This window comes from Tamandua tetradactyla, chromosome 24 (assembly GCF_023851605.1).
Source record: "Tamandua tetradactyla isolate mTamTet1 chromosome 24, mTamTet1.pri, whole genome shotgun sequence".
Classification (NCBI taxonomy): Eukaryota; Metazoa; Chordata; class Mammalia; order Pilosa; family Myrmecophagidae; genus Tamandua; species Tamandua tetradactyla.
The window spans coordinates 44,774,381-44,792,653 of record NC_135350.1 but is presented as its reverse complement, the minus strand read 5'-3'; the positions used below and the strand labels follow the sequence as shown (position 1 = coordinate 44,792,653).

Sequence of the window (18,273 nt, the reverse complement as noted above, 5' to 3'; positions counted from 1 at the left end):
GGGAGCGAGCTGGCATGCTCACGGTGCCAGCACAGAGCAGCTCAGAAGATAAAATAACAAGCCACTTTTATAAGCCATGATGGTGAAACATTAACAACCAAAGTGTAAGCTGGTGACTCTGCTAGATGTTGTGGTTGAAAATAATCTAGATATTGATGGGTTTGGTGCATGTGAGGGAACCTTAGCCTGCTCTATCTGTCACGTTACCTTTAAAGAGTACATATTTAAGAAGTTACAAGCAATCACTGATGAGGATAGTGACATGCTCCATCTGGCCTATGGACTAACAGACACATCACGGTTGGGCTACCAAATCTGTATTACAAAGTCTATGGACAATATGACTGCTCAAGTACCTGACCCAGTGGCTGATGCCAGATTGATATGCCCAAGAACTCCTCAGCTAGAATAAAAAGGAGTATTTTCATGAAAATTTACCTATTTTTAAATTATTATTTCTTAATATAATTAAATGAGACATGTATTTACAACCATCTTTACTGTTTTATTTCACCTTGTTTACTGAATTTTGTAGTTCTGAAAGTATGCAATCTTTATATTGGTTAAATTATAAAAATGTCAAACACTTTCTCCCCCGGCCCGCCGCGCGGCGCCCACGCCCCGCAGCAGCCGACCCGCCCGCCCTCCTTCTCCCCCCTCCTCCCCCTCCTGCTCCGGCCGCTCTCCAACCACCACGGTGCCCTCTTCCCCCGCCTTCACCGGCTCCTCCACCACCAGCCTCTACAGCCTTGCCGCCCTCACCTTTCCTCCTCCAGAACAGCTACTGGGGGAGTGGAGATAATACAGAGCAGCTCCCGGAGCCACGAGGGAGATCAAAGGGACGGCGTACCCCATCCTGGAACGGCTGGGACAGCGTACCCCATCCTGGAACGGCTGACTATCTGGGAGAACCAGCTCCGGTGAGATCACCAAGGGGCACGGGCTTTCCTGGGTGGGACGGCAAGCGACCAGAGTCCCTCCCCTCCACCTTCCCAGGCCAGCTGGTAGAATTGGACAGGCGGTCCCCTTAGGCCGCGGCGGCTGGTGCCCCCACCACACGAGGCCCCTCGGAACAACTGAGATAGTTGGGTCGGAAATCCCCAGACTGCGGAGAACAGTGACCGGGGGATCCCTTCCAAACACATGACTTCCCCGTCGGCTGGGAATAGTGCACTCTCCCGGGCTGCGACAGCTGGCGCCCTCCCGCCACGCTTGGTGCCCCGGGCCGACTAGCTAATTCGGCCGGACGCTCTCCCGTGCTGTGGCGGCCGGCGACCCTCCCCGCATTCGGAACCCCAGGCCGGCTGGCATTCTTCCAAGACGCCTCGGCTGCCGAACCTCCCCTACGGCGAGAATTTTCCAGAGTTAAAGGACCCACAGCAACTTTCACTGGTGGAACCCGTAGACAAACGTGTGCCACGAGCGCCACCTACTGGGCAGGATAAGAAAAACAGAACCCAGAGATTGCACAGAAAAATCTTTCAACCTGTGGGGTCGAACACCCAGGGAAATCTGACTAAATGCCCAGACGCCAGCAGAAGATAACAGATCACGCTCAGAAAATTGAACATATGGCCCAGTCAAACGAAGAAACCAATAGTTCAAATGAGATACAGGAGCTGAAACAACTAATCCTGAATATACGAACAGAAATGGAAAACCTCTTCAAAAACGAAATCGATAAATTGAGGGAGGACATGAAGAAGACATGGGCTGAACATAAAGAAGAAATAGAAAAACTGAAAAAACAAATCACAGAACTTATGGAAGTGAAAGATAAAGTAGAAAAGATGGAAAAAACAATGGATACCTACAACGACAGATTTAAAGAAACAGAAGATAGAATTAGTGATTTGGAGGATGAAACATCTGAATTCCAAAAAGAAACAGAAACTATCCGGAAAAGAATGGAAAAATTTGAACAAGGTATCAGGGAACTCAAGGACAATGTGAACCGTACAAATATACGTGTAGTGGGTATCCCAGAAGGAGAAGAGAAGGGAAAAGGAGGAGAAAAACTAATGGAAGAAATTATCACTGAAAATTTCCCAACTCTTATGAAAGACCTAAAATTACAGATCCAAGAAGTGCAGTGCACCCCAAAGAGATTAGACACAAAAATGTCAAACAAATATTAGAAAATAGGTAATATGATAAAATTTAACACATTTTACCTTATATTTGTTTAGCTGCATTAGCAAAATATTTTCAAGTAAATCTGATGTCTGCTTACCTATAAGGTAGATTAAAAAGCTGTTATTGTCCCTGTATGATTTAGATGAAGGTGGGAATCTAAAATGGCTTGTCTGCATGAAGGTGGGAATCTAAAATGTTTTCTAATTAGTTCTATGGGCCATAGAACTAATTAATTAGAAGATCTGGTACTAGGACTGAAACCTCGTCACTACAAGTTCAATATTCAGACCGAAACAGAAAAAATTATGACTATTTTAGACTAATGATTAAATATGAATGTGTATAAACAAAAATATTTAATTGTTCTGAACAATTTCAAAGACAATCATTAACCTAATTTCAAAGACAATTATTAACATTATAAGTATTTCAAAATTTGATTCATTGAGAAGTCTGAACATAGGAATTACAATACTATAAAAGATGTCTGATCTCTGTTCTGACAATATTGGAGGAATAAATCAAATATTAGATGTCTTTATTCTTTCCTGTTTTAAGGAGAATGGTCTATCTTAGTAATAATCCTTTTAATAACTGTGCTGAATTGTAAATCTCTGTAGTAGAATGGAAATCTTCTGAATTAGGTTTTCTGTCCTGAGCCAGAAAAGGAAATAAACAGGCTATGGCACTGCACAGCTCTAGGAGGCACCATTCTCTTAAATAAGGCTGAAATTGCACAGCTGTATGCATCAGTCCCAGAAGTGAGCTGTACAGATTACCAATTTTCAATAGGAAATATCTGTATCATTATTTTCACTGAAAATAAATTTGTACATAGGTGATGGTGGAGTTATATAGAGAAGGTAGGGTTTAACAAATGAATATGATTGCTGAATCATTATACTGATACTGCTATTTCTTTTAGTCCCTAGTAACTTAGAGCAACTAAAAGTAAAAACCTAAAATTGTGGAACTGTAACCCATACCAAACTCTGAAATCTGTTCTACAACTAATTGTTGTGATGTGCTTTGAAATTTATTTGTTCTATATATGTTATTTTTCACACAAAAGAAAAAAAAAGTCCACTGCGATGATAAATGCACAGCTATATGATGATACTGTGAACCAGTAACTGTAAACTTTGGGTGATTACATGATATGTGAATATATAATATATATCAATAAAAAATTTGTTTTAAATAAAATAAATTTGTACAAGTTAATAAAGGGGTAGACAGTTTGCTCTTTGGAAGTATAATAGCACTAGGAAAGTGTAAAACAGATTAGAACAAATTGGTGGAAAAAATGTGAACTATTAGACAACTGAATTAGCTTCAAGTACATCATGCAGTGTGATTATTTTTACACATACCTGTCTAGTATTATATTGGGCATAAGACACTGTATTATGTCCATTGAAGAATAAAGAGCTAAACAAGACAAGGAATACCCTTGGGCAGCTCACATTTCATCAGCAAAAGATAGAACAGATGCACAATAATTAACTCAAATTAAAATGACCAATCTGCCAAATAAGGATTCTTTTAAAGTTATTAATATATAAATCATGATTAGAAACTTGAGGTTTTTAATGTTCATTAGGTGTTTAATAAGTATTGTGTGCCTTGTATGTGGAGAGCTTCAAAATAATGTGTTCTTTTAAATAGCGTCAATATTCTCTTGTATTCTCTCATGGTTTAGAACTTTCCTTTCCAGAGCTATATGGTTTTAGATTTCAAATTAGGAAAGTTCAAATTAATGAAGTTGAATTGTATTACTTAAATAAAACCTACTAACCCTATTTAAAAAATTAACTGTATTTTCATGTATCTTTTTATTCTCCAAATGGAGATTCCAATTTAATAAAGGATTATTAAAAGCAGATGACCAGAAAGGATCCCTTTTCAAAACTCCCATTAACGATGTCTCCCAATTCCCCTTTATTCATTCATTCAAGAAAACTCTTGATTATATTCCAGTTGTAATAGTTCTTTAGAATTAATATCTGAAGTAATTTGTACAAATAAAGCCTTTTATAAACTTTGGGTCTTATTTCAACTTAGGCATTTTAAATAATATACCATTTGCATTTGCAAAGCTCATTCCATTTAATAATACCTCAAATTAACCTCTAACAAACTTCCTAACACAAATCTAAGTCAGCAAACTACGCAGCCATCAGGTCCTGCCAACCACTGGGGACAGAAACTGGATTTCTCATAACTACCTGTTAGGGTTATTCAAGAAAACTGAGGCTCAAAGAGATGATTTGTCTAATTAACAAACTAGTAAGTAGCACAGATAATATGTAAACTCAGACCAGTCTGACTTTAAAGCTCATGCTTTTTCTATTCAAGAATCCTGAGCTGGTCAAAGATATAATAACCTTTAGGGACTGTAAAAATATAGTGTGAGACAGGTGCTCTAATAGGGATGTGAAAAGTGCTGCCAGAACACAGAAAAGGCAAAAGATGGCAAGAAAGGGTAAAAGCTGAAATATAAACAATGACACCACCAGTAAGAGGGATAAAAAAATTGGGTTTTGTTAAGAGTCTCATAAATTACATAATTACCTTAGTAGGCAAAAAGTCAACTAAATTAAGCCTCAAATGGGAATTAAAGTATTACTGTGAACTAATGTATTATTGTGAAGTTTGGAATTGTGCAATATATCTGACAGTGATTTTTCTGTTATCTTTAAATTGCTTTACAACAAGTAAAGATGGAAAAAAAATACAAAAATCAAGTTTGCAACAACCAAAAGTATGAATTATATTTTGGCCAAAAGAGGAAACAACTTTACCAAAAATGAATATTCGAGTCATATTATAAAAGATATTAAAATACTGACTTACTTTCCTCCTCCACTATTCAAAGCTGGTGTTGGCCGAGTAAGCAAGTCCGAAATTTGAGAGGATAATTTAGTCTTCGCTGCTGTTTGCTGCTGTACCCTTACTTCAGCTGCGTCTGCCAAGTGCATCAATGTTTTTCTTTCTGGGCTTTCTTCAAAATTCTTACAGCCAATACATTTGCATATTGAGGAACACATTATTTTTGCCTAAAAGATTTACAGAAGAAAGTCTTCCAATTCAAAACCAAAAAATGCATTACTGTAAGTAGATTCCACCATCAAATCAACAGATAATAGAATTAACTATTTAATAGGGTTAGATGGAAATACCGGCTGACAAACTAGATAAGCTAACTACTCAAGTGGTTATGTTAGGTGTTCTTAAGTCTAAGAGTGGCTATACAATGTTTGTGTTCAGGCACTTCCATGCCAATTTTTCCACTATGAATATAAATTTTTCTCCTGGTATGAAATAATGTTCTTTATAAAGAAAATGAATGATACATTAAAATAATTTTTCAAAATAAGGGTCATCCAGCATCCAACCACATGTTGGCTGATCTCCCATTTATGCATGCGCGCGCGCGCACACACACACACACACACAATTTCATATTAGAGATTTCATAGATGCTGTTTTTATTATAGATATCTCCCTCCCTTCATGTCCTCTTCCAGATTTCCCAACCTATTCAATAATCCATATAAAACCAGTGTGCCCTTTCGTGTAAAAATATGTTAAATGTAAGTTATGTATGTAAGAACATAGAGGCCTACATATACAAACATACTAACTCACAAATAGCTAATTCTCTTTTTTGTTTTACAAAAATGGGATTATCATATACCCACTTTCCTGTACTTTCTCACAATATGATATTTCATGGAATTCCTCCAAGTCATCGGGCATAGTCTGAATTCATTCTGTTTAATGACTGAGTATTCATCCCTGATATGGATGTGCCACACTTTATCTGGGCATCCATTTCCCTGTGGATAGGCACTTTACTTTGTTTCCAGTTCATGGGTATCACAAACAATTACATAAAAAGAACTTTTAAATATATTAGTGCTTTTAATTCTGTGGGATAGATTTCTAGAATTGGACTAACTGGTCATAGGGTACACATTTTAATTTTAATAGCTACAGCCAGTTCACTTTTTCCAAAGCTGTAACACTTCAGTTTCATCAGCAATGCATAAAGACCTTCACAGTCCCTCCAACAATGGATGCTTTAACTCTTTTTAATATTTACTAATCTTTTGGGTGGAAGGGGGAGTGAAGGTTCAGTGTTCTTTAATTTAAATTTCTGTGACCCCTCGTGAATTGGGGCATCTTCTGTCAGCTGCCTTTTTCTTCAGTGAACTCATATCAACTTAAACAAAACTACAGTTTTTTTAACACCTAACTATAAGATAAATGGGCAGTATTATGGGAAAATGTGTTCTGCTCCTTAATTCTAATATTCCAATAAATTCCATTTATGACAGAAATAGATATACATTTACAGTTAATTGGGTTATTGTGAACCAGTCTGGGAATCTAACTCTTAACAAGCTTCTACTGTTTTGAAGAGATAAAAATCACTGACATGGGGTAGGGGGAGAAACATTAATAATTCCGATTAAGTTTTAAGAATCATTAAGAAAGGTAAGAATAATGTCTATCAGGAGCTCTAATAGGAGTAGGGCAAATTACAATGACAATACATCTAATTAGCTTTGCTAATTCAACTTATCCTGCAGCAAAAAAAAAAAAAAAAAAAAAGTGTTCTTTTTGTCCCAAAAAGAACATGAACCAGAGACATGAATGTGTTGTCCAGGTATAGACCAAATGGACCAAAGAGTCAATTCAACTGTAGACTAAGATATCAAAAGACCAACAATTCAATAAAAACCTTAAGACAATATCACAGCTAATTCATGGTTAATTAGCTGCTATGAGTCATAATTTAGTGTATTTCAACTTTTTCCATTTCTTGGTCCATGAATTTTGGAATGACTAATTAGGTGATTAGATATTGTGTGTTTTGAATGTTCAACATTTTTATTATAATAGATATACAGGCTTCTCTCTTTCAGCACTTCTCAACCAGTCACTGTCCTTTCCATTTCTTTTAATTTACAGATTTGTTAACTTTAATCAAATGATTATTTCACCTCTGTTTGAATTTCATAAGGCTGGTATATATTAACTGTTTAAATGCCATGTACACTGAAGGGTGGATATGCTCCCCTTACCCAGATTTACATCAATTTCTATCTGCTATCTGTGGACTTGGTTTGACAACTTACCAAAAACAAAACAAAAAACTCACTTTTGTCTGTATGTTAATTTTCACACATTCATGAAAACTTCTGTATGATATGAAGAATACAAGACAACCATTTAATCTGGTATTCATGTAAAAGAAATAGTCATCTATTCAGTACGGATTAAAAAAACTGGTTTGTTGGACTTTGAGAAATTTTAAGGCACTTTCAAAAATAATCTTGGTTATATGCAATTTTCACTCATACTGATTTTATAACTATCAAGATGTTACTCCACTGTGCTTCTTAACTTCTTGAGAGGTGTTATTTGACCTTTTAAATCAGTAAATTAAGACAGAATTCATTATAAAGAGATTTCAGTACACATAATCTTTAATATGATCATTTTGTACGAAGAGGGCATTGGACTCAGATATATGCCACTGTAGCAGAGTAAACCTTTACCAGAGAGCCCTGGTGGCTCTTTGTGGTGTTACTTTATCAGCTGTAAGGGTAGGCCTTCTGCCAAAACTAAAAATAAGGTGTCCCCCTGAGAAGGAAATTTGAAAGAATGAAAATAACAATGCATGAGAAGAAAACAATAAGAATAACTCAGCCCAATAGATGGTCAGTATATAATTTCAGATGCACCAAGAAACCACTTATGGTAACCTAGGGTTCTCAGGTATGACTAGACTGTTGTATTTCTTTTGAAATAAAAATAATAAACTGTATAATATTTTGTCTGAAGCAAGGGGGAATGATTTACATGGCATCTTTCAAAGTGGAGTTTCAACTGCATTCTTCTGTAAAGAGGCCCTGACCCATAAGTAAAAATAACCAAAGTTGGATGATAAAACTGAAAATAGAAGCAATCACCTTCTAGTGGCCAGTAATATTTCATATTCATATGTTCATCCAGCTATATTCCATATTCCTCCTTTTCTAATTTTTTATGTTCACAAAGCAACCTTTAACATAATTTGGTCTTCCAGAGAGCAGTGTTCCTCCAACAGGGAATCACTTTAACTTATGGGGCTGCCCCCTGTAACAAAGGCTATTCAGTACTGACATACATTTCCAAAAAGCCCATGGAGGCGGATGGGTAGTACTGCTCCCTAATTGAGAAACACTGCTGTAGAGTTTCCAATCCACTTAATTTTTTATTAACTGAAAATAAATTGGTGCTCTTATTTGCATACTTCTGGGTATTATAATCAAGAAGCTATGAGCTGGCAAATCAGCTAATGAAACCCCAGGCTGTAATGACAATACCAAGGTACTGCTCCTCTGAAGCCCTGTTTAGGGAAGCAGGTTTTCAAGTAGATTTTTATAGTATGTCTTCTCTAAAGTTATTTTTAAAAGATGGTTGGATTATTTTCCCCACAAGTATCTCACCTCATAGCATTCACAGTAGTTTTTAAGACATCCAGATCGTTTGCAATTACATCCTTTGCTGTGACGTCGATCTGATTCCCCCTCCTTTCCTTTCCCTATTTTAGGCTTAAAGGCTTCTGGATTTCTGTCAAGGCATGCCTATCAAAACAGATCAAATAATAATTGAAGTTAAACCACAATAAACTAAACTTAGATACTGCAAATGGAATTATTTTTTTCTAAGTAAAACAACTTCAGAAAACACATAAAACTGGAAAATTTTGTCAGTTAAGTGAAATAAAGTAAAAATTACCTTTATTGCTTTTTGCCTTTCATTTTCATGTTCCAAATTGTTATAGCAATTCGTGCAATTGCAGTTGTTACAAAATTCACCATTTGCAAAGCAATCACAGTATCTGCAATGTAAAAACCAATGCAAGGTAAAAGTTCACTGTTAACAGAAACTATTTAATAGCATTATAAATACGTTAAAGCATTTTAGGAATGTACTCAAAGTAAGTTACAAAAGTTAAAATATACTGATTATCAACCACATACTAAGGCTCAGCATTTAAATCACCAACTGCAAGTCTTTTGGCCTAGGAATTTAGTTCAACTAGTAGCAGCTGTCAACACAAGAGCTATGTTATTTTATACAGCCCCCAAATTAAGTTCTTTCAAAATCATTAGAGGAAAAACAATGGCTATATTCTATGAGTGAAAACTGCTCATTTGAACTACACTAGCGTTTTTTTTTGGTATTCTAAACCCCTTATAAACCACAAAGCTTTTCATTTAAATGTTCCATGTTAAATCTCTTAGTTTAACACTAATAAGCAAATAAATCATCACCAACAAATTTTAAAACTACTCAGAGCACCACCTTACTTAGAAATCAAATACAAAGGTCATTAATAAAATCAAATTTCTTATTACTAAGGACAGACTGTTTCTCATTTGCTACTGCATTCTTAACTATGTCACAGATGACAATAACTCTAAAATTATTTCTTTGTAAATGAGAGGGTATTTTTACCCTACATACTGTACAAAATTCACATTTATTTAAATGATACAAACATGAAATTTGAGTTAATAATTTTTAATTAGCTTCATTTATTTTTAAAAATATTTACAGTTAAAAATATAAAATATATTTACAGTCATATCAAATGAACTAACAATAGCAAAAACACTTACAGTTTCAAACATAGTGATTTTGTACAATTACAGGGCTTTCTGGGCCGGCTTGCAGACTCTGACGGGATTATGCTGTACAGATACACAAAAAAAGATGTACATTGTTATCAATTAAAGATAACTTTAAAATTAGAAAAGGCTCCAATGAGTACAGTCCTCCTAAAATAAAGTTTTAACAAATGTTTCCACCTCTAAAAAAAAGTTTGCTATGTTGTGTGATTTACATTTATATGGAATTAAAGAAACAATTTATCAATAGCTGCTAAACAACACTCCCCAAATACTCTTTCTTCTAAGAGAACAATGTTGAACTCTCCTCAAAGTTCTCGGGATTCAATTATGAAAGGTAGAGGAGAGCAGAGGGGAAAGGGGGAGAGGAATTTGTGGAGGAGAGGTTGACTGGCTTTTACATTTACATCTGTTGCAATGGATTCTGTGAGGATATCCATATTTCTTCCATTCAAAATATATCTCAGAGGTCTGAGAAGTGTTATGAAATATATCTGAATGTTGCCTAAATAGAGAAAAGTACAGGGGAAAGACTACCGCAAAAACAAGAGAAGAAAAAAATTTAGTGGATTGTCTGGTGATAAATAAGTTATATATAATTTTAGATCTTTAATTCAAAAACAAAAATTGGAAATCTGTAATGATATTAGACTATTCTCTGTTTTGAGTTATTGCCCTCACCACACAGCTTTATTTTTAAGATGTGTCATAAAATCATACAGATTAAAAAGAACAGGGAAAATTACTGTATCTAAAATAAAACTACCTTAGATGATAAAAGTTTGATGAACAATAAAATATTTACATGGCCTCAAAATATCTCCCCATAAAGTACTTATTAATTAGAAAAGGAAAAATAGAAAATTTACAGTTAAGAAATCTGGCAGAGAGCTGGCATTGCCTAAAGATCCCTATACTTTGGGAGAGGGCTCAGAGGGGAAGGAGGAGGTGTAACATAGAAAATAGATTTAACGAATGAGTATGACTGCTGAGTCAGTATATTAATATTCCTTCTAGCCTCCAGTGTTTTGAAGCAGCTAGAAGGAAAATCTGAGATAGTGGAATTACACATTACAAACTCTGGGATCTGTTCTGTAACTACTTGTTGAAGTGTGCTTTGAAAATTATTGCTTTTTCTTTCTTTGCTTTGCATATATGTTATATTTAAAAAAAGGAAAGAAACAAACCTGGTAGACATTACCTTAACCAAGGGATAAAAGTTAACTTCACCAATAATAGGAAAATTAACATCATGTGCCTTAAATGTGATAAATTAAGAAGACCCCATCATCATTACTGTAGTAATCTGGTCAAAATGCATATCCTGCATCTAATCATTAAGAAACTTAAGAAAAACCCAGATTGAGGGGCATGCTCTATGTTCTAGCCTGCTAGCTGCCAGAATGCAACACACCAGAGATGGATTGGCTTTTAATAAAAGGGGATTTATTTCATTAGTTCTTCAGAGGAAAGGCAGCTATATTTCAACTGAGGTTCTTTCTTACATGGGAAGGCACAAGGTGATCTCTGCTGGCCTTCTCTCCAGGCCTCTGGGTTCCAACAGCTTTCCCTGGGGTGATTTCTTTCTGCATCTCCAAAGGCCTGGGCTGAGCTGCGAGTGCTGAGATGAGGTATGCTGAGCTGCTTGGGCTGTGCTATGTTGAGCTTTCTCATTTAACCACCAGCCAGTTAAATCAAACATCATTCATTGCAGCAGGAACACCTCCTAGCCGACTGCAGATGTAATCAGCAACATGTGCCATAGTCTCTGTCCACAGCAACAGAAGGCACCTTCACCTGGCCAAGTTGACACCTGAACCTAACTACCACACTACATAATTACTGACTTATACACTTCAAAAAATCAACATCATGAAAAAAAAATTAAAGCTTATAGAAATATTCTAGATATAGGAGATAGGAGAGTCAGAATAATAAAATAAAAGTGACAAAATTGGTGAACCCCATTTAACTTACCTATTTTCAAAATACTCACCCATTGAATGGAAGCCTTGCCTGGGTCTGGATACTAGATGTTCCAGTAAAATTAGAGTTGCTTGCTATAGACACATATGAAGACTGCTGTAGCTACATATAAAGAAAGGAAATTTTAGATCATAGTTGCAAAAATGGACAATACTCTCAGATATAATGAAATATAATGATCAGTAAGAAGCACATATTTACCTCCCAAAATAGGAAAAACAAAATTGAGAATTTTATACAAACATAATGTGCCAATCTGAAACTGTTATATACACCAGAAAAATGATGTTCCTTAATGTTAATTCAGTATTGCTATGTGGGATCTTATTTACTGTTTCCATGCAGATGTGACCCACCCAATTGTAGGTGATACCTTTATCAGGTGGTTTCCATGGAGACATGTCTCCACCCATTCAAGGTGGGGTCACTTACTGGAATCCTTTAAGAGGGAACTATTTTTGAAAAAGCTTTAGAGCCCACACAGCCAGAGACCTTTGGAGATAAGAAAGAAGATGCCCCTGGGGAATCTGTTGGAAAAGAAAAGCTCAAGACCCCAGCAGATGCCAGCCATGTGCCTTCCCAGCTGACAGAGATGTTCCAGACACAATGGCCTTTTTTAAATCAAGGTATCTTTCCCTGGATGCCTTTTTTGGACATTTTTATAGCTTTAGAACTGTAAACTTGCAACTTAAATAAATTCTCTTTTTAAAAGCCATGCCATTTCTGGTGTATTGCATTCTGGCAGCTTTAACAAACCAATACACATACTATCCTCAGAGAGCTCTTTTTAATACCCAAAAATGTACTAAGGGAGAAAACAATGTGAACATTTTACTAAAGGGTATAATATAAGATATTATTTCCTAAAGAAGTAAATAAGTGAGATTTATAGGAAATTTTACATAAGTGTCTTGAGAATACATTTTGTGCCGGTTTGAAAGTATTATGTACCCCAGAAAAGCCATGTTTTAATCCTGATCCAATCTTGTGGAGGCAGCTGTTTCTGTGAATCCTAATCCAAAACTACGGTTGGAATCTTTTGATTAGATTATCTCCACAGAGCTGTGATGCAGCCTATTGTGGTTGCGACCTTTCATTAGATGGAAATGTGAGTGACTTCACTCATTCCAGGTGGGTCTTGATTAGTTTACTGGAATCCTTTAAAAGAGGAAACATTTTGGAGAAAGTCAGAATGACAGAAACGACAGAGCCAATAGAAGGAGAGTTGACAAAGATGCCAACACTTGGAGAATAGAGACACTGATGCTTGGAGATGTTTGGAGCCCAGGAGACATCACCATGAGATGATAAGCAAGGCAGAACCTGAAGAGAGCCAAAGGAAGCCAAGAGATGCCCCACAGAAGCAAACTGAAGGATCCCCATAGGAAAAGAGGTTGAAAGTAACAGAGCCCAGGAACAAGTGACCAGCTTGCTTTCCCAGCTGACAGAGGTGTTTCTGACCCATCCGCCCTTCCTGAGTGAAGGTAAATTCTTGTTAGCACCTTAATTTGTACACTTTTACGTCTTTAGAACTGTAAACTTATAATTTATTAAATTCCCTTTTAAAAAGCCATTCTATTCCTGGTATATTGCATTCTGGCAACTTGCAAACTAACTCACATTCCTAACTTGCACGGGCTGGAAAAAAATGCAACATGCCTACTTGCAAATAAAGTAAGTACCTTATTGATGAGTCATTATATTACAAATCACAGGGAATGAGAAGTTACATGTGCAATAATTAAGTTTCTATTTTACACTGATTTTTAAACATAAGAGATCTTCATGATAAAAATACTAAACATTAGTTTTTACCAGTAGCCCCCTAACATACTCAAAAATACATATCATAGTATACGCATGGTTTCTGCATCCCTCTTTTATAATCTGCTGTAATCAAGTGAACTGCTTAGAGCATTGTGCTAACACACTTGATTTTTACATGACAAAAAAAACTCCGGCTTCCTGGAAGCACCATCCCCAAAAGAGTCACGACAATTGGACAAGAGCTCCACAGATGATCAGAAGAGAGGTTTGGACTGATCATTAAAGATATGTCACCTAGAAATGCATCTCACACTCTATTTTATAAGAGCAAGTCAGTGGCATCATATATATGTGCAAGACAGAGCTTTAGTATAGTAAACCTTTTCTAAATTCCTTTGAACTCTGCTGATTTTAACTTCAACTTATTTTCTCTTACATCTACACAATCTTGCAATCTCACCAACCTGCCCTCAGCTCTGAATTGTCTGATTGTATATATCTGACTTGGGCTGTATATGCCTAAATGCTAAAGATATATTGAAATAAACTCAGAAATTTTGGATAACTTTTCAAGACCCTGGAAAAGAGTCATTTTAATACTGAGTTAGGGTGCTATTGTGAGCAGCTTCAAAATGTGTTAACACCAGACCACTTAGATCCAATTACCTTACTCAATTATTGAAATGCATTCACTTAATTTTTTCTACATACCTGAGTAACATACTGAGCTGGAAGCACTGCATAACCTACATTTCCTGTTCCCGGCGCTGGTGCCAGGACAGTGCCGGGTGGAAGGTTTGTGAGGTTTGGCTGGATTTGTGGCAGTGGTGTGGCAGGCATTATAAGCCGTTGCTGGGGCTGGCTAGTAGTAACTATTTGTGAAGCTGGATTGATTGGTTTGGGTACAACCTAAAAAGAAGAGAAGTCTATCGGTCATCATAAAAACACATTTCACAACTGCTCAGTTCAGTATAAATTTCTTAAATCTGAACTTTTAATTGTCTGTCATCTTTCAATAACATTGAAAGATGAAGTTATATGATACTCACTTGTTTGACAGCCTGTGCCTGGACCAGTGGAACTGACATCCGCACTGGGGTTGTATTAACCACCACGGGCTTTGCTTTTAAAAAAAGAAAGAAAGAAAAAAGAACACTGTCAATGCTTTATGAAATAATGCCAAATAAATTTCTAAGAAAATTTTAATCCTTATAAAATCACCAGATACTAAATATTTTATTTATTTCTCTGGTTAGCACACAGGTAAACACAATCTTTATAGAAAAACACTATTTACAATATCTAAGAATATTTTAGCCTTCCCAAGTTATCCTCATAAAAGAGCTTACAAAATTCTATTTCTTTCCTATTTCGTGCAAGCTTTCTTAGGGTAGTTACCTTTCAAAATTCCTTAACACACCTACCAGAGATCTTATATCTAAGATAGCTATAGTCTATTTACCTTATGAGGGGGTGTTCTTAGATTCAAGACATACTTTTGAAAATATTTCAATCTATATTCAGATGATCTGTGCAGTCACTATTAAATCAGTCAAACACAATGTTGCATAAATAAAAGAACTGCCATTCATGAGCTTGGGTAACAACATTGTTCTACACTATTATTTCTAATTGCTCTGTTTCTATTCAAACCAGAGAAACTATCATTCTGGCATACTTCAGTAATTTACAGAGTACCTATTAAAAGGCAGCACAGTATAAAGGTTAAGAATATGGATTCTGAAGCCAAAAGACCCTGGGAATTCAAATCTCAGTTTTGCCACTTTTTATCTAATTGAACTCTCTTTACCTGTATCCCCATTGCTGTATGAGGACAATAATAGTATCTATGTTACAGTATATAAGGATTAAACATGTTAATTCATGAAATTCTATTAAAAGCAGTGCCTAATAAACAGCATTTAAGAAATGCTAGCTGCCATTATTATTGCCCTTATTGTTATTATTACAATACTAGTACTATATAAATGGCATTGTGAACATGTTCCGGGGAAACTAAAGAACAAGACACCTGTTCTCAAGGAGACTGCATCCTACTAGGGCAGATTAGACAAGTACCTAAATAAGATAAATACCATTAAAGAATATAAAGTACTGTGAGAGTCCCAAAAAGCAAGAACATACATCTGATACATAGGCTGGGATATCAAAAGAATTGAGAACATAGTGTTGAGATAGGTCCTAATAAATGGACAGGTTGAAGGACATCCAGGTTGGAGGTGGGTATCCCTCCTTGTAGAGGGAGAAGCATGAAAAGTGGAGGCTTACTGCTGGGAAGCAAGGCATATCATCCACTAGATGTTGATGAATAGACCACTTTACTTGGAACCCTTTATAACCCTAGGGTTAAAGCAGGCAAACACAGTGAAAAGGCCAACTGTAGCCATCTTGTTGAGGACCTTGATTATTCGGGTAGAAATCTGTATACTTAATCTGTATTTTTAATTTAGTAGGCAAAGAGAAGTTTCTGAAAGATTTTTAAGTACAGAAATATTGGAACAGCACAAAAAGAATTTTTATCTGGCAGCAATATGTAAAACAAATGGAGCTGCAATAAACAAGACAAGTCAGAAGAATACTGCATTAGTCTGGGTAAAATCTGTGGTGACAGCAATGGGAATGAAAAGGAGAGAGCAGATACAAGAGATATCGCAGAGATGAAAGAAACATGACTTCTCAACCTACTGAACGGTAGGAATAGTAGTTATACAGGGAGAAAAAGTAAAAAGCTTTCAAGTGACTGGAAAACAACTGGGAAATGACAGTTATTAGAAGTAGAAATTCAAGGATGAGCTGATCCTGAAGAAATGCTTTGATGGAATCAGGAGAGGATGGCACTAGATTGATGTTGGACCAAAAGAACTTCAATTTTTAAAACTATCTACAGCCACTTTCATAGTCTAAAGGAGGGATTTAGGAAGACAAACCACAGCAGGTTTTATTTATCCAAAGGTAAGACCTGGAGCCTGATCTGAAAAAAGAAAGGTTGAGATAATGGGATCTAAATTACCTGAACAATTAAAAAAAAAAAGAAGAAGAAGACAATTAGACTTCCTTGGACAGAAAGGCAGTTAAGATGTTAACAGATTTTGCATGTTTGGTGGGGGTAGGGATGCTGATGGCGGGAGATAAGGTTGAGAGTACTAGAAGAGGAGAAAACAACACCAGAGAGATGACACTCTGATCCAAAAAAGGGAGCAGGCACCTACAGCAAGATGACGAGCAATAGGTGGGAGAGAGGAGGAATGGGAGACCTCCAGAAAAAGTTATGATTAGATAGAGAAGACGACTGCATAAATCTTTGACTATACAAAATAACCACTGAACTGTATACTTTAAAAGGGTCAATTTTATGGTATGTGAATTATATTTCAGTAAGTCGTATGACCGCGGATAGATGAGCAATGACATCTAATCTCTGATTTGAAATTTTTTTCCTGTTCTGTTTGGATTCTCCTCAGTAACCCCTAAGCTTCAAAAAAGTTATATTAATCACTGTAGGCTGGTCTGAGCAGTTGTGTTAGTTAGATTCAGTTGTCAACTTGGCCAGGTGAGCATATCTAATCTTGTTGCTGCGGACATAAGCCAACGGTATGTGAACCTCATTTGTTGCCAATTACATCTGCAGTCAGCTAGGAGGCGTGTCTGCTGCAATGAATGACGTTTGACTTAATTGGCTGGTGCTTAAATGAGAGAGCGCAATGTAGCACAGCCTAAGCAGCTTGGCATTCCTCATCTCAGCACTTGCAGCTCAGCCCAGGCCTTTGGAGCTACAGAAAGAAGTCACCCTGGGGAAAGTTGTTGGAACCCAGGGGCCTGAAGAGAAGACCAGCAGAGACCATCCTGTGCCTTCCACATAAGAAAGAACCTCAGTGGAAAGTTAGCTGCCTTTCCTCTGAAGAACCAACAAAATTCCCTTTTATTAAAAGCCAATCCATCTCTGGTGTGTTGCATTCTGGCAGCCAGCAAACTAGAACAGCAGTACTATAAGGAGTTAAAAGTTGACGCGGATTGCTACCTATCATAATTGCCAAATCCCAACCAAAACCATTCCAGACAATTCCAAAGAACGCCTGGGGCAATATATAAGATTCTACAACAGTTCCATGCACTAGGGTAACTTTCCAGAACCTACAACCTCCAGATGGGTCCCTCGACCAGATAAGCCCTGAAACCTAGAGGTCCCAGCCTCTCCAGAACATCAGCTAGTTCCATTTCCCTACCCTATATTACTGACAGCCCCTTCCAACATGAAAAAAATTAGACTGGACATAGCTCAAGTACCTCTAAATAGTGGGACAGAAAGATCAAAGGTGAATGTTGAGTTATACAGAGAAGGTAGGGTTTAACAAATGAATATGATTGCTGAATCATTAAATTGATATCTCTTTTAGTCTCCAGTATCTTAGAGCAGCTAGAAATAAAAATCTAAAATTGTGGTATTGTAACCCATACCAAACTCTGAAATCTGTTCTACAACTAATTGTGATGTGCTTTGAAATTTATTCTTTTTTGTATATATGCTATTTTTCACACAAAAAAGTCGATTGTGGTGACAAAAATATTTATTTCTTCTAGTCTCCTATATTCTGGAGCAGCTAGAAGGAAAAATCTGAGATGATGGTATGGGAGCCCAGGATAAAGTCTGGGATCTGTCATATTACAACTTGTT

General features: G+C 36.5%; 1 protein-coding gene across 10 annotated transcripts in view; it reads right to left on the bottom strand.

The window, feature by feature from the left end:
* LIN54 (lin-54 DREAM MuvB core complex component) overlaps nucleotides 1–18,273 on the bottom strand; it is a 126,246-nt gene that overhangs the window by 3,598 nt on the left and 104,375 nt on the right. For 7 of the 10 annotated variants that reach the window (XM_077143008.1, XM_077143014.1, XM_077143007.1 and 4 more), the window contains exons 6-12: nucleotides 14,630–14,703; nucleotides 14,292–14,489; nucleotides 11,824–11,915; nucleotides 9,819–9,890; nucleotides 8,932–9,034; nucleotides 8,640–8,777; nucleotides 4,993–5,195 (exon numbers count right to left, since the gene is read on the bottom strand). In XM_077143008.1, the coding sequence (XP_076999123.1) occupies nucleotides 4,993–5,195; nucleotides 8,640–8,777; nucleotides 8,932–9,034; nucleotides 9,819–9,890; nucleotides 11,824–11,915; nucleotides 14,292–14,489; nucleotides 14,630–14,703 (880 nt within the window). The other 3 variants (XM_077143011.1, XM_077143010.1, XM_077143012.1) reach the window with 3 other exon arrangements.